General features: G+C 38.9%; 1 protein-coding gene across 3 annotated transcripts in view; it reads left to right on the top strand.

Moving 5' to 3' along the window:
* The first annotated feature begins 10,268 nt into the window (after positions 1-10,268).
* Positions 10,269-21,048, top strand: part of grik2 (glutamate receptor, ionotropic, kainate 2) — a 288,725-nt gene continuing 277,945 nt past the window's right edge. For all 3 annotated transcript variants that reach the window (XM_044359252.1, XM_044359253.1, XM_044359256.1), the window contains exons 1-2: positions 10,269-10,380; positions 13,328-13,747. In XM_044359252.1, coding sequence (XP_044215187.1) covers positions 10,284-10,380; positions 13,328-13,747 — 517 coding nt within the window. In that variant the 5' untranslated portion in view covers positions 10,269-10,283. The remainder of the gene's footprint in view (positions 10,381-13,327; positions 13,748-21,048) is intronic.

Genomic DNA, 21,048 nt, shown 5'->3' with positions numbered 1-21,048 from the left:
CTTAGATGTGCAATGTTAGTTTTCTCTGCATATGATCTTTCTAGCTCTTGTTCCTTGTATTCAAGTTTGTCTAGTAGTATTTGTGACACATTCCTATCATTGTATATTTGTTGCGCTAAACCTTCTATCTCAACTATCAATGCCTTTTTTCTTTCCAAATGGGTTTTAATTCTTCTGGAACTATACTGAATACAGTGACCCCTCAATGTACATTTAAAAGCATCCCATATAACTAATGAATCAGCTGTACCATTGTTTAGTCCAAAAAAATCTTAAATGTACTTGTTATATCTATGAAACCTTTATCCTTTAACAGCTGTTGGTTCAATTTCCAATATCCTGGGCCTCTATGAAACTTGCTGGTATTAATACTAAAAGTTAAAGGTGATGATTGGATCTAAATCTTTCTTTAATCCTAACTTTATTAATTTTTGGGCTTAAAGAAAATTATATTAAGAAAGAATCTATTCTACTTGTCTGATTTCCTCATCTTCATGTTTATCTTGTTTGCTTAGGATTCTGCAATCTCCGTATATCAGTTAAATCCAAAATCTCTAAGCCAGGTAAAAATATCTCCTCTTTTTTCAGCTAAACCATTACAACTGAAGATTGATATTAGAAACTCAGACATATTAGAATCTTAATAGATTCTCTGATTTCTTGATTTTTAAGAAAAGATAATTAACACAGATTTGTATCATATGACCACACAGGGAAGATGGAAAATGAGAGAAAAGAAAATAAGCAGACAAATACAAACACAAAAAACAGACAAAGACACTCACAGACACTCCACACACATACCAAAAATACAAACTAACAAACTAATAAAAACAAACAAACAAACAAACAAACAAATAAAAAACAATTATGAAATAGATTAACTAAAATTACTATTGATATGGGTGAAGCAAGACATTCTTTGCTGCATCTTGGGCTTTGGAAAACAGAAAACACACTGACATTTTATAGACCAAATACCTAACTGATGAATCAAGAGATTAACTGATAATGATAATAATCATAAATTGCAGCCCTAATGCTATTAAACACCATCCTGACACACAAGACACTGTGTATCATAATCTAATGGGCAGATTGACATGAAATTTGCTGATCTCAGTGACCACCATGGCCTCTTGCCCCATCGTCAGGCCAAAGTTAATTTTAGTCCCATTACTGAGCGTCAAACAGCAAATGAATATTTAAGCTTCTAGGAGCTCCTAGCAAGCGTTTAGATGTTAAGTCTTGTTGTTTTGATTGAGTTAGAAGAAGTAGCTCATTATTCAATTTGTAGCTTGCTGATGCACTACAAAGATTAAAACTCTAAACTGCACATCAGGATTATTTGAGATGTCTTTGGAAGGAGTTTACGTGTGAAAATCAGTTCACTGAATAAGTAGGTGTACATACTCAAGCTCTATTTAGTGTTGTTGTGTTGTCCATGCTTGTTTTTGGAAAGAGTAAATCACTCTTTGGCAGACCGATAGTGAAGTCTACTGATGTGCTTGAAAGGGAATGATTCTATTTCTATCCAGCTTCCAGCTGTGAGATTTTTTAAAGCAATTATAAGAGTACTTTGACAGGGCTATGGACCAATTCTATGTGCAGCAGAATATATTAAAAATGACCCCTTTTAAGTTTGACACTTGATGGCTTTTACGTGTCGGGATGTCAGCTGGAGAGAACTGCACTGGTGACTGCGGCAGTGACACGGCTGAATCAGAGAAGGGATGAAAATGCATGCAATAAGAGCACTTGACTGGCTAATTCCTCTCTTTAAATACTACACATACAACACCAGTAGCATTTCACATCCGCTACAGCCGGTCTCCATCAGGCTGAGACTGAGAGAAAATTACAGTAGAAAAGAGAAATAAGGATTTAAATGGTTTAAAATGAGTCACCGTCACAACATTGTACATCATTTGGATACAGAATACATTTTCTTCTAGACGTGTGGTTTGACGGTGGCTCTTAAGTGTATGTTCAGATGTATTTACATTTGCAGTGTGTGTTACTGTAGCATTTACACCTGCAGCCTACAGGTGAATAATCCATTGTATCACTAGTTGGAAACGTTACCTTACCATTAACATGTGGCTAAGTGTTTAGCACAGGTAGCACTCACAGCAATGGGGTCATGGAGCTGAACCTGACTTGACCTGCTGGGGCATTTCTGTGTGCATGTTTGCATGTAGGTTTCCTGCAGTCTCCAAGATGGAAGACTTCCGTTGTCTGATAACATAAACTGAGAAAATATGTAAATAGGTGCAACTACTGTACACTATGAATTTGGCTGTAGAACTGATTACAGAAAGCAAGAGGAGACTGAATGGAGGTTGAACAGGCTGTCACTTGGCAGAGTAACCTGTTGTGGCTGTAGCTGTCCAGCATAGGCGGGGGCTGTGTGGCAGTGAAGTTAAGAGGACAGCTTTCTGTCTGTTTGTGATGACTCATTTTAAAAGTGGATATAGCCGATGATGCAGCACAGCTGTTGTCATTAACCTGTATTTATGTGGATTTTGTTGGGTAATGCTGTAACCATAAAATAGTGACTTGTTCAGCCAGGCTGTCTGCTCTGCTCCTTTCCAGATAATGCACAGTTTTGTTTGCCAACTGAAAAGAGGGTGAGGAAGATGAGATTGAGCTGCTTTATGTTGTTTGGGTGTTTCACTGTGGACAGAGGTTTCTACTAAAACTACCTAAACACCAGTGTGGAACATAGTTGTTTTTACACAAAAATAAGGTTTTAAAATTAGACGCCATTGTGTAAACATGGTCTAAATCATCCTCTGTCAGACCTGTGACAGACTGATGACCTTTAAAGTTTGTACCCTGCATCTCACTCAATGTGAGCGGGGATAGACTCCAGCCCCCCATGACCCTGCAAAAGATAAGCAGGTGTAGATAATAAACTGATGGATATATATGGACTATATATAGAATATACAGAATATTGGGATGTGGAGCACTGAATATTTATCTTTATTAGTGGTGGAAGAAATATTGTGAGCCTTTACTGAAGTAGCAACAGTGCAAAAATACTCAGTGCAGTACAAGTCAAAAATGTAAAATTACAGAAGTCTCATGTGCAAAATATACTTAAAGTATCAACAACAAAAGCAGTCGTAATGCAGAAAAAATGCTCGTATTATACATTTGTCATACATCACATACTGTATTTGATCAACACATCTGTAGCCACAAGTCAACAGAAAGAGACTCAGAATAAGCTTCTTCCCTCAGACCATCAGGAGGATGAACTCTGAGTGTGTACAGGGTGTCATGCAGCAACTATCAACTATCTACACACTTCTTAACACTATATTGCATTTAATAATAATATTGAAGAAGGAAATGTTTGTGAAAAAGGCTTTAAACTCAGGGCTAACGTTAGCTAGTTAGCTGACCAGCACTGCTAATTATTTAATGTTAAGTGAAGAAAGCTCACAAACACGTGTAGCTGCTGTTTTTACTGACACTGTTTAGCTCTTGACTCTTTGTAAAACATCTCCTTGTGTTCTCTCCCTGTTTTGTAGGACACATTTCAGTGCTGCAAATTTAGCTACTAGTAACAGCAAAGGACAACAAGCTAACACCTATTTTATATATTTTGTTGATTTGTGTACTGACATTATCCCAAATGTTTCCAACAATCTTCAAACCCAGAGAAATCTGTAATTTAATCAAAGTAACAGACCATTTCATTTGGTCGCATGTCAATGGCGTCATACCTCCTCTACCAAAGAGTAAACACGCACAAGATGTATACGGCGGCGCTGTGTTTGTCCGCTACAATGGCGTCTACCAAAGAGTAACTTACACACATACAAGCTAATACACCGGCGTTGTGGTTGTTCCACAGAAACGGCCATAAATTGACTTTTATTCAATTTTAAGCCGCATTTTAATGATAAATTTATGTCGCTTTTAACTATATCTTTTAGCCGGATGAAGGATTTTAGTCATTGGACATCTGGATCTTAAATTATCAGAGAAATAAACTAGGCAAACGTTAGCAGCAGCTCGGCTAACAGCCCCTACAGGAAATCCGGTGGTTACCAAACATTATCGGAGAAATATAGATTTTTTATGTGAAACAGCTTTATTCAGTGTTTTTACCTGTGATCTCCGGGTCCGTTTGTTTTGGAGAGGAGGAGACCTCTGCGGATAATTCGGCTCCCGGTAGAAACCGGCCGAACATCTGGATCTAAAGTTATAAGAGAAATAAACCGAACAAGTGTTAGCAGTAGCTTGGCTAACAGCCCATGCCGGACGTCTGGTGGTCGCCGTCATCGTCGGAGAAACACTGATTTTTTAGGTGAAACAGTTTTATTCAGTGTTTTTACCTGTGATCTCCGGGTCCGTTTGTTTTGGAGAGGAGGAGACTTCTGCAGGTAATTCGGCTCCCGGTAAAAACATCCCGAATGATTGACACTGCAGTAATCCTATCCCGGTGAAGCTGGTTATTTTACAACGAAGACAACAACTCCCATGATCCCTTGCTACTTCACACTGTCATCACACGCCGTCTTTTGTTATTGTTTTGATTGAGAGACCCCTAGCGGCTGAAATTACATATTCTGCGTTTAAGAATTTCTAAAGCCATCCGATCTCAAATGTTGGAGGGAGCACGAAGTCTCTGACAGTCTGCCCACAAATTTGACATTTGTAGGCTACACTTTTCCTATAAGCTACTGAAATATGTGCTTTGCATTTTAATATTACATTTTAATACTCACATTTCATATATATACAATTTTTATACAATTTTCAGTGTTTTCTCTGTTTTGAGTATGTGTCGGATGAAGGTGATCTTTTGTATCTCTCTGCTCTGATGAGTTTAGAATGACAAGAATCTGAATTTCTTTTTTTTTAAATTGATGAAGCTTAACGCAACAGGTGATTAAACAGACAGTGACACAACATACATGGATGCTCACATATCCAGTGAGACAACAGTTACATTATCAAAACGTAGGACAGGGTGGAGTGAAGGGCATAAGTGTAAGATGAAGGCTGTGTGTGTGGTGCATTGTGGTGTGAAATAGAGGAGGCAGGTATTTAGGTTGTTAAGGTGAGTGTAAGCATCTGTGTGACCAACAAAACAAAAGAAAGAAAAAAAGACAAAAAAAAGGAGTGAGAGAATAAATGAATGAAGTTAGAGGTACATATAATATACTCGCTAGTTAATATACTCACCCTCGAGACTAGGGCGACGTTGTAGCAAAATTGGAAGAGTTAGCAGACTTAGGTCCTGAGAGGAGAGGCTGTCAGGACCACACACCAGCCCCAGTGGCAAAGGAGAGAGGACAGTTCTTGTTATTCTTATTATATACATACTGTAGATACACACATATTTTTCTTCCTTCCTTTTCTTATTCTGTTCCTTTTTTCTCCTCTTTATGTCGAATATTTTGTTATAAACAAACCAAAGTTTTGTTTACATTGAGTGTTTCTCACCAAAACACATTGTGTTCATCCTTCTAACACAAGTGTTGAATGCATTTCCTTCCTCATAACACATTAAGAGAGCTGTGATATTTTCAATCCTGCATTGTTTACATCTATGTTTACTGGCTTGCAGTTCTCTTCTTCACTACCTTCTCTGGTGCACTAGTGTGCTTCTAAGCATATTACAGCCTCCTGTAGGGGAATAGAGTGAATCTATTGGCAGAACTGTGTATCTCATCCCCTGTGTGCATGTGCGTCCTCATGCGTGTGCATGACACAAACTAAACATGGACTAACTATAAAAAAACTGCACCACAGTGCAGGTACAGAACTCCACGGGATTCCTTTAAGTTGCCACAGAGATGTCACTGTCAATCAAATCTCACACTCTCTATCAGACATGGTAACACACATTAACCCATGATGATGATGTTTAGTGGAAGGTCTGGGTGGATATTGAGGCTATAACCACAGCAGCCTTCTAATAGTCTGGATGTGACCCAAGGCTGGTATGATCTGTTATTACAGCGCGCCTTCTACTACAGAGAGGAAACAGATAGTCCTACCTGACTCTACCAGCCTCTCCTCTTTAAATATTCACTTCAGCCAAGAAATTTGAGCTGATGTTACCTGTTATCTCCTGGTCAACTCCAGCACATCACATCCTTTTTTGCTCCTATGTTAATTTATTACCTTTATTTAGATGGAAAGCTAATGTGAGTGTACCATAATGGAGACAGTGCAGGTGCCACCCTGAAAGCTAGTCTGGCATAAAAGAAATCACCTTTTGTCTATGAGTTATGACTCAAATCTGAGATATTCTGACTTTTATGGCAAAATTCTAACTTTTCCTCAAAATTCCTTTTTTTAAAATTTTTTTTTAATATTATTTCATTAAGATTCATCTCAAAACTCTCAAACTAAATTGAAACTGTCTGTTAAAAAAGCAATTGTCTATGTGTGACAGAACATTTGTTTTAATCAAGTTTATCTTTAGAGTTCATCATGAAGCCGTGCTCTCAAAAACTAATCGGCAATTCAAATTTATAACTTAATTTTTCTTGTAAGGTTTCAGCCCCTTTTATCTCCCATGGGTGAAAGTAGTAGAGCTTGTTGGATCACAGAGCTGTCATTGACTATTTATTTGTAGCCCCCACAATTCAACTTTTCATACTGAACACTGTGTGTATGTGTGTGTGTGTGTATATGGGGTGGGCAGGGGCAGAAGGAAGGAGGGTGGGGTGGGGTGATCAAAGCTCCCTTTCATTTCGGCTCCAGACTGTGGCTTCAGATCAGGCCTCCATCACTGCGGGGATGTGCTCCTTCACCACTAAATTGTATATCTTGTTGCAGTTATTTCTGTCTGATGGCCTCACTTTGTTCCCTTTATTTCTGATCCTGCCCACTGATTGATCGATATGCTGAAACAAAATGAGAGTGTTCATGTTGAGCAGTGGAAGGCAAAAAATATAGGCTTTCTATCTCAACAAGTCAATTATTCAGACATTGAATCTGTGGAAATGTGGCTTTGCTTAGCATGTGGGGTAATTTCAATTGTTTCTATGCAAATCAAAATGAATCAAAATTTTCCAGAGGTGAAAGAAGTTATCTTGCCTAATGTCAAGATATGTCACTTGCTTCTCCAAACATAAACTGAAACAGAGAAAAGCTTCTCACCACATCAGGCAGAGATTTTCACTGGCTTTACTAAAATAAATATTTTTTCTTCATACATTTTTAGTTTTAATCTTTATTTCATCCTTTGTTCGAGCCTCATCGTTTGGGGTCCGACAGACCCCACTGCTGTAAAGACTAGAAAATCAATACTGTTTTTTCCTTGAAATGTTTTTTTTTTTCTTTCTCCTCTAACCTCATAGAAAGCCAGTATGTATGTGAAATGATAACCTCTCCTTTGCCACAAACTGGACCTGAACATTTGATGAAGGTGAAAAAATACAGAAATGGTGTTATTACACTGAATAAGAAAACATTTCATGTTTTATATGTTACACAGACCATGCATGAACAAATATATATTTCTTTTGTTTGGTAAAAACTCATTCACAGACAAAGAAATGTGAACTATGTTATTCTGCAGAGTGATGTTACTGATGTTTGGGTTCAGTTAGACTTCAATAACAGAATTCCACATGGACTTATTTGGGATCTGGATATTACAGGTATTCAACACCAATCACAGATATAGAGCAAATGAAAATCCATTATATCAATCTGTTTTGGGATTTCTGCTACAGAAAATGACACAATACTCATGTTGGAAGTTTCAGATGTCTAAAACATGTTATCAGTTCAAAATCATGTTTATAAGCTATTCTCTTAAAATTAAAAAAGTCATGAAGTATCAAGGTATAGTATAATTTTGAGTTGTTTGAGGGACTGGGGCCTGCAGGACCTCAAATACAACATTTGGTCCTATTGAGGTTGGAAACCTCTTTTGGCAGGAAGACTTGACCAAGACAACAGCATAAAAAGTTGCAGACAAACAATACAAAATCTGCCAACAGATAAAGTATAATTTTCTTTATTGAAATTATGTTACAAGTGTCAGAAGCAGAAAACATGAAGGTTTTCTTTCTTTAAAAAAGATTTTAGTGGGTTTATAAAAGGGCCTTCTGGTTAATCCACCAAACCCCAGGCAGTTGGATCTGCATTTTCTCCTCCTAAACATCTAATCCTGCTTTGAGTTTCAGGAAACTGAGAGGATGACTGTATGCCTTGTAGCTTCTCTTATAGCTTCTATACCCTTCTGTCAAAAAATATGGTAAGAAAGTGACATCCAATTCCTTCTATAAACTCAGTTTAAAAGTCTATTTTACTTGAGTAAGATGTAAAGCAAACTTAATGATTTAATGTCTCCATACCTCACCACAGCTTCATCCTGCTCATCCTAAATTAATGTTCTGGTATTTTGGTCTAACTGATGTTTCCATACTAGAAGGAATACACTTCTGATGGAAACTTAATAGCAAATATTTCACAGGAAAAATGTTAATTTCAGCACAAACTGTCTGAGCTGCTTCGGTACACAAACACACACAGAAATGTGTTGATGTTTGCATCTGCTTTAAATAGCGAGGGCCTGTAGTTGCTTCAGTCTCTTCTCATACACTGATGCTTCGTGTTGTCATCTCAGAGAATATACTCCATTTAAGACCAAAGCATATTTGTGAACATTAATAAGATGTCAGAGATGTGACTATCACTTTCCAGTAATGACTAATGACCAGCAGGTCATTCTCTGTGAAAAATAACATCAATAACAAAATAACACTAATCAAAATGACTAATTTACTAATCAACTAATTGATATTAAATTCCTTGAGAATGAGATAATCTAGTTTGTCCGGTACTAGAACATGTTCCATTACTTCTCTCACAACATTTTCCACTGAGCTGCAACACTCAAATTCTTAATTATTTACAATGTTTATAAAATATAAAATGAATATAAGTGTTTTTTTTCCAAAGCTGTAATGTTCTGACTGTATGTTTGAATGTTTTGAGAGTACTGCACCTGAGGGATGGGAATGTTACAGGGGCTACATTTTTGGCAGTTTCTTTTAAAGTTCAAATAGGGCAAAAAAAAGTTCCTCTTTGTGCATGGGATACAATATTTACCACATCTGCTAACAGTTTGGGGAACTGATAAGATTGCATGCTTTTAGCTTTTCTTTGCTTGTACTCTTTGCCAAAAAACAAACAAACAAACAAACAAAAAACAACTAATCTGGTAAACAAGTGACATAATTCACTCCATAAAATGTGCTTGAAAGTCTGTTGTCACAAATGCAAATGAAACAGCAAACTGAGGCAGATATTTGATAAATGTCATCAAACTATCAGCTCATACGTGACATTGATCCTGCAGTGTGGTTTATTCTCTGCTACCAGGAAATGTTCCTAATTAATACGTTCTGACAATGTGTGACCCATTCATACAATGTTTGCAGATGTTTCTGATTTTATTTTTTTTACAAACATGTTCTGTATGTAATATTATCAGAATAAGTGATGAGAAAATTGGGAGAATGTTGCACATATTCAAATTTTAAAATGTTTTAATTTGTTTGTCTACGTAAATTAGTTAATCCACCAAACACAAGGAGGAGGGATCTGCTGTAATCTGTACATTTAATATAATTTACCACCTGCTTACAGTTTAGAAAACTGAAAGGAGGCTTAGATGCTTTTTAGCCTCTCTCATAGCTTCTCTTTTGACCAAAATATGTTAAAGAAAAAAACTATTCTTATTTGACTTGTCTTAAATGCAATTTAAACCGCAATTTAAATGCAATTTAAACTGCACCCTGCTTACATTAAACACGTCATTGTGAATGACGGCTGACTGAATTGATATCAGTATGATAAAGGTCATCACACCAGAGTCTTAGAGGGAACATTGATCTTGTATTCCACAATAAAAGTGCATTTATTAAGCTTCAACATTTTTGATAATTCCTACAAGATCAAATCGGTGCTCACTCTGGCTGTATGGACATTACCTTTGCACTCAGTTAGCGCCCCTGATCCACAACATATAAGTGTATATGGACTGCATTGCGATGGTATACTGGCTCACGGTGCAGATGCTCACGGGGGAGTCGGGGCTGAACCATGCAGCGGATAAAGCAACATAATATACCTTAGTCCGACCTGTCACCCAGTCTCCTCCGCCGGGAGAAGCTGCAGATTCGGTGTCGGTGTGTCCCCTGGTCCGGTGTGTTGCCCCCTGTTGCTTTAAGCAGTGCGTCCTGCCGTCCGACAGGAGGCGTGTCTCCCCTACGGCCGGAGCGCAGAGCTACCAGATGCAAGTGCGGGGGAAGCGACTCGGTTCCTCCATAGAAACAAATCAACTTCTTTGTGCTGCTCTGGTGACTCTTCCCTGCTCCTGCTCTACCTATGGTAAGCCCATTATTTTGAACTTTACATTTAAACATGTGTTTCGCTGCGTTTTCTCTGCATTTTCGCGCGTCATATCTTTTCAGGAACATGTTATATCTTTGGAAACAGATGAGACCAAAGTAAAAGCTTCTTCCACATCGTTTCCGACCGGCAAGACGCACAGAAAACACTGTAACGCACCTCGCCGGTCAGGTTTGAAGTTCATTGGTGAGTTAATATGGGCAAAGCCGCTTGTAATCTGCGCATCCGGAACGCAGAGAATACTTAAATGTCTCAAAAATAGTCACCGACTTGTGTTTTAATAAGCCTTGGAGAGACGTGACCTCCCGTGTCTTTGCCCGACCTCTATTTGGAGACGCTTGTCACCTTTTAGAGTTCCTCCTCCTCCTCCTCCTCCTTGCGCTGATGCCTTCACTGTTGTGGGCTTGAAAGTCATTATGGGGGTCGTTAAATGCCTGCCGTGATCTGCTTTATGAATGATCCGTAGATAACGTCTCTAGTTCATGGGGCTGGTTGGGAACTCACGGAGACGAGCCGCGCATTTAAATCTCATAGTTGATGAGCACATTAGCTTTAAATCAACTTTATCATCACGCAGCGCTGCCCGGTGGAGAGGCTCCGCTCAGCCGGTTTAAAAGCCCTTTTCAAATGCACAAAGGGGCATTTGTTGAGCTGTAGATCTACAGTATCTCTAAAAAAGCGGAATGTAGGAAAATCCGGATGAGTGTATGAATTGGTGCCAACTGCTTTTTTCACCTGCCAACCCTGCAGATTCCATAAGCACCTTTCTGCCCGTTACGCACGGCTATCAGAGAACTGCGGCTTTGTGCTCATAAGGTTAGTTCCTTCTTAGAATCTTTGTGAGTTTAAAATGCAGCACCGATTTACTCTTTGCACGCTGAGAGACACACAAGTCTAAGACATGTCATTTCGTTTTGTTCATTAGTTACATATTGTCTCAGAAAATCTACCGACGGCATCTGAATTTTGCGGATTTTATAAGAAAATAAAAATAATTTAAAAAAACACAGCATAGCTTATTTTAAAACCTCGAAAATCAACTTGCATGTTCCACTGCATGTTGTGCTAGTTGTGTGTTGTTCCCCAGGGTAAATTATATCCTAACGACTTAATGGTAATTGCGGTTGTCATCTTTCTAAAGTTACATTTTGCCTTTTTACACATCTGACTTTAATACATTTCAGCTTTCCAAAAATGTTGGGCAGTCAGTCTGGGTAGTTATTTGGGTGTTGACAATAGTACCTGAATGTCAGTGTGGAAACAGGCGGTATAGAGATACAATATTTAACCTTTAAGTATGGACTGTATCATCATATGGACTCGGTCCAAACAGAATGCCCGCTGCTAATTAAGGAGACCAGTGAACAAGGGAGGCTGGGAAAATAAATGAGAGCAGATGAGGAGCCCCGGAGTCGCTGTCCATGGTGCTAAAACCTTATCAATGCAAAGACTTCTTTTAAACAGAGTCTCTGTCCTTGGTGCTGAAAACTCCTCACTGCAAAGACTCATCGTTAACATAGATGCTGTCCATGGTGCTGAAACCTTTTCAATGCAGACTTCATTTTTAAAAAAAATGCAGTCTTTGTTATTGGTGCTGAAAACTCCTCAAAGCAAAAACATGTTCAAATCAAATTCTATCAGCTGTGGCCTAAATGTTAAGCAGTTTACTTCATTTAGAGGCTGTCTTATTCATTCACAATATATGTTATATATTACATTATCTTATGTGTAGAAGGTGCATTTTACCGTATGTTAGTGTTTTCCCGAAAATACTCTTTTCATATTTCTATTTATATGTTGCTGACTGTTCGCATTATGGTGACACCGACTAAAGGCCAACTTGATTTCATTTAATTTTCTCCATGTTTAAACCAGCTTGACCTATAGAAATGCAGCTTATCAGATCATGTTTATGTTGGGAAGTTTACAGAAGGACTGTATTAGGTCCCATTAACCAACTGGCATTTGACTGGAAACTCTGAATGAACATTTACTGACATAAAAGGACAAAAAAACATCTGTTCTTCTATCTCTAGTAAAAAATAACTTACACGGTTGTAAAAACGTTATGGAATTTTCCAACTAAGCGTTTGATACAGCCCAGGAAGGGAAAATATTGAATATGACACTTAAATTTCTCCGCCTTACTGACCATGTAAGCACCGTCGGTAGTTGAATAGACTAAAGGAGCCGATGTAGTACTTCTTCCGATGTTTGTCAGACGACTAACATTTAATTAAAATTTTGACGGTGAGAGTTGGCTCGCATCTAACAGACTCCACAGTCTCAGGAAAAGTCGAAAATAAAAAAAAGTAATAATTTCAAAGACAGAGCATGAGTTCTGAAATATAACGGGAGGCGAGCAGAGGCTATTCATCATGTTGAGTGTACAGTGACAGGTTTGCTTCACGGAGTCCACACAAGAGTCCAAGCTTGAGTGACTCCGATCAAACGCAGGCGATCTTTTCAAATTCATAGATTGGCTTTTATACGGCGGCGCTCCACTGCCAGCAACAGCCACTGAACCGAACCGAGGAAAAAATCTGAGGGAAAACCGGAGAGCGGCGGCTGGCTGGCCGGGGACACGACATCAGGGAAACAGAAGGAAGAGAGGAAGGAAAGGGGGTGGGGGGAGGAGGAGTGGGGGAGGCATGACAATTTCGGCAGGCGATATAGATCAAAGGGCGAAGTGTGGTCAGCAGTAGCCGAGAAACATGCCCGATCCTCCCTGTGCGCTCTCCCACTACTAGGGTTGGCTCGACGTCAGATGCTGTGCGGCAGTGCAGCAGGAGGAGCTCGGGCTGGCGAGGCTGCTGAGACCGCCGTTTCACTCACTCACTCACACTCTCACTCGGTCACGCTGGATGTCCACAAACCTCCGCTCTCCCCCTCTCACCCCCCTCCAATCTGTGCCTGTGTCTTTCAGTAGATGGATTTCTTCAAGCTCTGCCCTGCCTAACATGGATGCCCCGCCACCTCCACCACCACCACCTCTACCATCATCTTCCTCAGCTGAGTCGGAGGGCTGTTTCTTCTTGGCGCAGTGAGCTGGACACGCAGTGTTTTTTGCCAAATGGATGTGGGGAAACCGTTGCCCAGCCCGCCGGTGGTGATCATGCCATGATCTTGCAGCCGCCTTGCTTCACGTTAAAAGGGGTGAAAGAGAAAAAAAAATCTGGGGAATATACCGATTCAGGGAATAAAAATCCTGTGCACCACACAAGCACCATGAAGATTACCTCCCTGCTGATATTTAATGCGAGATTCAGGTGCACCGTCAGGCTTCTACTGCTGCTATTACACTGTGTGGGATATTCTCATGGGATGCCACACGTCTTGAGATTTGGTGAGCTACTTCTTTTTTTCCCTCTCATGTATCCTGAAAAGTTTGAATGATGCGTTTTCATCCCCATAATGCATGTTTCTCACATCCCGACCTGTTGGAGACTCACTTTCCCTCTCTTCCCTCACCCGTGGGAAATAGTTGAAGTTGCTGTTCAGAGTGTTTGACAGCAGTTTGCAGTGTAACAAGGTTTCACAGGAGCAATAGCATGAGAGTGTAGTGTATCCAGCGAGGAGGCACAGAACTGCTCTACTAGTGTAAAGCCACCAAAAACACAAATGAAGATAATGATCTGTAAGTTTACAAGTGAACCGCTGGACAGTCTGTAACTTGTTGCTACTTAGAAAGTTTGACATTTAAAAGGTTTAAAGTTGATATGAATACCTCTCCCTCCATACCCCCGTGAGTGTGTGTGTAAGTGAAAAGTGCGCACAATGTATGCTGGGAGTGATATGTTTAAGACTTCATGTCACCAGCTTATGTGTGTGTGTGTGTGTGTGTGTATGAGTGTGTGTGTATGTGCTAGATATCATGGTTTTAGACACAGTGCTTTGGTGTTTGTGTTATTCATGAATTCATAATGTACTGTATTTACACGTAGTAGTGCTGTGTAAATGTATGTGTGTGAGAGAGAAACAGAGAGACTGTTATTTGTTATAGCTGCATCTGTTAATGCTTTTTACAAAGTGTAAGATCATTTTTAACACTATGCCTAGCCATCTTTTTATTCTAGAAATTGTATTCTGCTGTAAGGCATATTTTTTTAACCTTGATTTCCCCCCTACAGTATGTAGCTTTGAGCAGGAAAAAAAAACAACATATTTCATCACTATATGGCAATACCCTGTGCTTGTTCCAGCACTTGATTGCAGCTATATGATGCTCCTACAAACTGAAATATTCCACTCTAAGTCGACATGTGTTTTGTGGCTTCACCGTTTTTTTATGCCGACTGTTATACACACATTTCCTTTGATTGAGGCCTGCGTGCAACATACGGTTTTAATGCTAAACCCAGCTGTCAGGTGAGTTGAAGAGGTTAAGACCACTGACTTACATCACACACTTTGACTGTAACCACAGAGAAGACCAGCAGAAAGAAAGAAACACACTGTAGAAACTGCTCAGCTGTGCAAGTTATTAGAGAATCTTTGATTTAATTGATCTTATCAGTCAGGGATTTTATCATTTATTTCATGTATTAAAGTCAAGAAAAAAAATGCACACACACACACACATGCATGCACAGAACGACAAGGACATACACAGATACAGAAATATACACACAGTGCTACTGTGACATACAGATGAATGAATAGTGACACATTTTTGTTGAGTAATCCAACCATTTTTATTTTTATTGATTGGAAAAAACTGCACTGGTACTGAACAGAAGAAAAATTGTCAATGATTTAATAAGACAGAAATGTACATTTCTTTAATTTACAAATGCAAATTGATGAGGGGCTGATTGATTTTTCTGCAGATGGAACTAACTGTAGGCTGCGAACCAGATTTAGAGGCGTGTGAAAGAAGTAGACTGAGAGGTAGGTAGGTAGATAGATCGGTCATCAAGTCCGTGTGTAGAGGGGAGTACAGTGTGCTGGGGGAAACACCCTGCGCCCCATTATATCCCATTATATCATCACAGTCCTTTATTGCACCTCAGTTAAATAGGTCTGTATTTGACGACAGCAGCAGAATCACAAGCACTCAGCACAGGCTGGAGCTAAACAGTTACAACCTGAATTTGTCTGTCGGACAACATGTCTTTGATTACATTTAGTCCTCCTCTCTTCCTTTGCCAAGGCACTTTTATTAGCTACCAGCTTCTCTGTATTGACAGATCTGTTCAGCAGGCATCTGTAGTGTGACAGATTGGAGTTTTAGTTGCAGGAACATTTATAAGGGGTAAATCAGGGGCTCAGGATATCTATGTTGGTTGAGTTAACCCTCAGTGTAATTACATTAGTAATTACGTTACATTAATTACAGTACATACATAATTACAATAACACAAACTGTGCAGCAGAACACTAATATTTATATTTATATTATATTATTATTACATTAGATTATACTATATATATATACATATCTCCAGTAGTTTAATAATGAACTTCCATATTGATGATTAAAAAAGATTAAAAAACAATATTGTATAAGTAAAGCTCCAAAATCACTGGATCCTACACTTCCCATGGTGCAAGTCAACAGTGTATTTTATTAAACCCCCCTTAGTATCATAGAACTAGTAGAACTACCAGTGACAGGTAAACTGATCTGTGATGAGTGGTCCTTTTTTCATTCACTTACTGAACATGACATTCCTGATTCTGGAGGCTCAGGAGGCTGTAGGGTAACTAGCAAGAAAGACTCTTGATGTGGTAAACATGCACTGTTTAAATGTATACTCTCTGGCATTACTGACTGTTTAAACAAGATCAAGGAGTGTATCTTTTAAATATGAGCAAATTACCTATTAATATGAGCTATGTCCAACACCTTGACTTTTTCACTGTTAAAACTCTGGTGCATTTTTTAGCAATTGGATTTTAACTTGACGAATGAGATTCCCTCTGCTTGCCGAGCAGCTCTGACTCTGAGAAACAGTTTTAAAGAGCTTGCTATTAATGCAATAATCCCACTATAAAGTTTCTGGATGTGTTTTGACCATTGATGTGTTGCAACTATTCTTCAAAGTAGGCGCTTGCAAACGGTTCATCTCACTCAGTTGTTTGAAGAATTATGGTGCAAAAGTGATGGATAACTAAATTGCATTTCCATTTTGAAATTCAAGCACAACAAGAAAAAAAGCTCAGAGTAGGAACTTTATAGCACAGCTGTTGTTTTTAATCAATCTGACCAGCTCTCGGTGATAAAAAAAAAAAGAAGCTTTTTACAGATTCCCAGAGAGAGTTCTTAAAAGACCTTTGGAGCAGAGATGATTTTTTGAAACAGCTATGCAGGGGATAAGGACATAGAATAAGAATAAGAGAGTTCAGACGGTGTGATTGGCTGGGACTTACTTTGCTTATGTATACTCTAAGTGTGTGTTGAAGACAGATGCTGGAATGCTGACATCCACTGATGACAGAAACTAAATAACTGAATCTTGTTGAGGCCCACTGAAGATAAAGTTTGATACAGATCAGCTGTAAGCAGTGATGGACTGAACCACAGTAACATGTGACCCGCCAGCTCTGTGACTATAACTCTAGTCGGCTGGGTCTTCTGAAATGCTCTGGAGTTATTGGGGAGTTGAATTGCAGACATGTGAGGTCAGGATATTGGATTAATTATGTGGAGGAGAGGGCATATGCAGGGTCACCTCACAGGAATACAGCAGAATGTATGTCACATATTCATTGCATGAGCCAGTGGTAGAAAGCACACTGTTTAGCTGTTTAGAAAAGCAACATTAACAAAAAAGATTTTGAGGTCAAGGAAGTGGTTACAACAGTATGGAAAATCACAGATTATCTACAAAATGTTTCATCAAAGCCACAGAGTCATGGAGACCCACAAGGTTCCTCGCATTCAGGAACCAATTTGAAGCAGTATTATTGTATCTATAAATACATCAATATATACTGGCACTCTATGTCTTTGTGATCTCTGCACAGCAGAGATTGAATTAGGCGTCTTAGCGCTGGCTGCTGGGGTCAGAATTAATATGAAGGTCACCGTCTAATGGGGCAGACGAGCTAAAGGTTGCAGGTCAAGGCTAGAAAAACTCCTGCCTTCTGTCTGAGAAGCTCGCCTGTCGATAACTGAACAGAAAAGTTGACATTTTCCTCCAGGCACCCAATGGCTGGCTCTGGCCCCCGCCTCACTGATGCCTTGTAAATAAGGTGATTTGTGGAGAACGCAAGCTGCTTAGAAACAATGTGTGGTTAAGCGGATCATTGTGCAATAGAGAGCATTAGGTATGAAATGGGAGGTGACAATCACAGCATTCTTCAACGAACAAGCTAATTTCCCTAATCATCTTTTTTATTTTTTTGGAGATAGACCTGATTGTAATGAACACATATAACGCTTTCATAGCTGTAAATACTGGACCAAAAACTGACCAAATATGTATAAATCCACAGCTGAAAATAGTACTCCAAAAATATACTATTTTCTGTCGGATGGACTAGTGTTCAGGGTCATGGGATATGTTGAAAAAAATAAAAATAAAATAAAGAGCAAACAGAAAAATTCATCCCCTCAGTTCTACAGAGTGTTTTAGCCTCTTTCAGTTATTAATTTTGGTTTTCCACTGTGTAACTTTGCTGTTTTTGTTCAGTCTCAGTGCTCTCATCAACCTGGTCTCCAGCAGCTGCAGGCAGCTGTTTTCAGTGAATAAGCTCTAATAAACCCACTGTACACTACCTGCCCAACACCAAACAAGACAAACAAACAACAGAGAAACAGCAAAGAACACCTCATTTCAAAATCATTCTGTGAACAAGTACAGGAACAACAAAAAAATAACTCTGTTGTCTGTGTCTTTCAAAACGGCTGTCACAAAAACAATTCATATGAATGTTTTCTCATCTGCCACATCTATGGTTAAGGTTTGGTTATGTTTAAGCAACTAAAGCTATGCTAAGAGACAAACATTGACTGTAGGAGACATGAACATCACTCTCTACTGTCAAAGTCAGACAGTTGTATGTTCGACCATCCACCTACCCTAAATGGTTTTGTGGTGCTTTAACAATGCTATGCTGTGTCTGTCTTTGTGTTGAAAGATGACAGAGGTCACCTGTCCAGAAAAAATTATAAATATAACGGTTTGAGCATGTAAAGAAACAACTGATGTTGTCACTTTCCTGGTGAGGACAGTCTCTCTGTGACACTTGAATTGTATCAGAAATATTGTCATTGATGCAATATAGTAATACAATACCATTTGTACAAATAATATGCTATTTTACTCCTTCATAGGCAAGTAAGTGAGTCTTAGACTAACAAACTAAGACTTATGAATTATAGAACCCATGGGCTATAATTGTCCACTGCTGGGCAGGATTGTGAGGGCAAGGTGCTGGTTTGCTTTATGGCCCAACACAGAGAGGGCACAAATGGAACTAAAGCTGTCAGAGAGTCTGGCAGTGGCAGATAGTAGAAGGAGAGAAAGTCTGATGGAAAATCACTTCCAACATGTTTATCCACTTCTCAGTACAGAAAAGAGGCCTGGGAGTGGAGGGAGAGGGGTTTCAGAAACCACATGATACAGTGAGAATACATTATTTTATGAAGTAGCCTTTATTAAACCTGATTCACCAAGTCATGGACTGCCCACATGTCTGATACTGATCCTGAGGGTGTAGCTGGATGAGCAGGAGGGGGAGAAAAGCCTTTTTTCAGGCTCAATCTGAGCAGTGTATTCACCCCACACCCATCTGTACATTTGTCAGAAGCCTGACTTCTGACCTTCAGCTCAGAGCCAAAACAAAACACTGCACAAGACCAAACTGGCCTCCTTTCTGTGATACAGAATAGAATGATTGGGTGACACATCCCTATTTTTCCCGCTCTCTGTGTCTGTCTGGAGTGGATTATCTCCTGGCCTGAGTGTATGATGCATCTTTTATTCACATGACCAAATGTGTGTATGTGCAGTGTTGTTCAGTGATGGATTTGTGGCCTTGTTATTGAGTCTTTTCATTGGTAAGGGCATTTTTTCCAGACAATCATCAAGCACTGTGCAGATACACAAACTGCAATATGAATTGGCTTAGATAACTTGCTCAAAGCAGAACTTGTATCATAAGGATTTTATCTTTTATTTTATCTGTTAATTTGTTTACTTAACATTAAAATTACACAATCTATCCGTGCCAAAGACTTCTATGATTTGATTACTTACTATTCTTAATAGAGCTAGATCTTTAGCTTATATCAATATTCACATTCTGTAGATGTGGGATGTTAAGTAACATGAAACTGCATTATATAAATGCCAAAGACATGTTTGAGGTCATTTAGAAACAGTGTCTCCAAATTTGTCCACCAGAGAGCACTGGAAAGTTTAACTTTACACTGTAAAATGTTCTTCTTATTACGTATCATCATCACAGTTCTTTAAACAACTAAATTGTGGCATCATCATTTAATATGTTGTCTAAAATGTGTTAATGTAGAAAAAAGAAACAGGTTACTGATTTTTAAACTCATATCAGTATCAGCCTCATAAACTCAGTTTCAGTGGCACTCTATTTCTTAACTTATTATGTAATATATGTTATTATGTAAATGTTGATCTTAAGATCTGTCTTCCATCCTTCCCTTTTGGGGAGCATTTTTGCCAACAATATAACACCTTACACCTCAGATTTAAACATAAAATCTACTGTTAGTTATATACAACTAAGACATGTTTTAGTTTTCCTACACCTTCATCCTAACATACATAGGTTTAACATTTAAAGATGCTCATTTTATTGACATATACTGTAACACTGGTGATTCCTATTTTGCCATCATGTTTAATATTGCACCATTTCCTTCTGTGTCTAGTTGCTGTAAGGTAATATGCTCACACAGCAAAAACAATCTCTAGCAACAGTACAATATAAACGACAATAATAATTTCCATGTTTAATATTTGCACTGCCAACTTTGCTAGATTGCCCGCTCTGTTTACTGCTTGTGTTGTCACACTTCTTAAATTTGTGACGCCACATGGGAATAACGCTGCCTGAGAAAAACTGCAACATATTCCACTTGTATTTCCAGGAGGAAGATGACATGAACAGCTTTCCCCAGTTGGCAGACCTTGTTTACAAAAAAATCCAATATGACATGAACATGGCATCACTTGAGCAATGAACAGCTGACTTGCCCACAGTAGTTATCTAATACTGAAAAATATGCACTTTTCAGTCAGTGGATAAATGGAATCGAGACAGAAGCATGCAGGTCCCAGTGCAGTGTGTGTGTGATGTTGTGCTGATTTTAAATTGTTTTTTGGATTCAGCTGTTGGAGACCATGTTTCCCCTGTGGGTGTGTATTGAAGAGCTGCGTTTCCAGTCAACTGAAGCTACATCACGCTTGCCAGTGAAGTAAGAGATGAAATCTCAAACACAATCAATAGTCAGGATGGAAGGGAAAAAAAAACAAGAAAATAAGGTTTAGGTTGAAAAATGAAGCAGGTTATGTATTATGAACTGTGGTCTAGTCAGAAAGGCTTACATCAAAGGAGATTGGAGCATTTATATACATTGGCAGAAAAGGCTCTGTGGTTGAGTATGATTATAATATGAATCCAAGCAGCATGTTAAAGATTCAGCAGGGACTGTGATAAAAA

The sequence above is a fragment of the Thunnus albacares genome, chromosome 8 (assembly GCF_914725855.1).
Source record: "Thunnus albacares chromosome 8, fThuAlb1.1, whole genome shotgun sequence".
Taxonomy (NCBI): Eukaryota; Metazoa; Chordata; class Actinopteri; order Scombriformes; family Scombridae; genus Thunnus; species Thunnus albacares.
The sequence above is the reverse complement of the archived record's forward strand: the minus strand, read 5'-3'. Positions and strand labels throughout refer to the sequence as shown.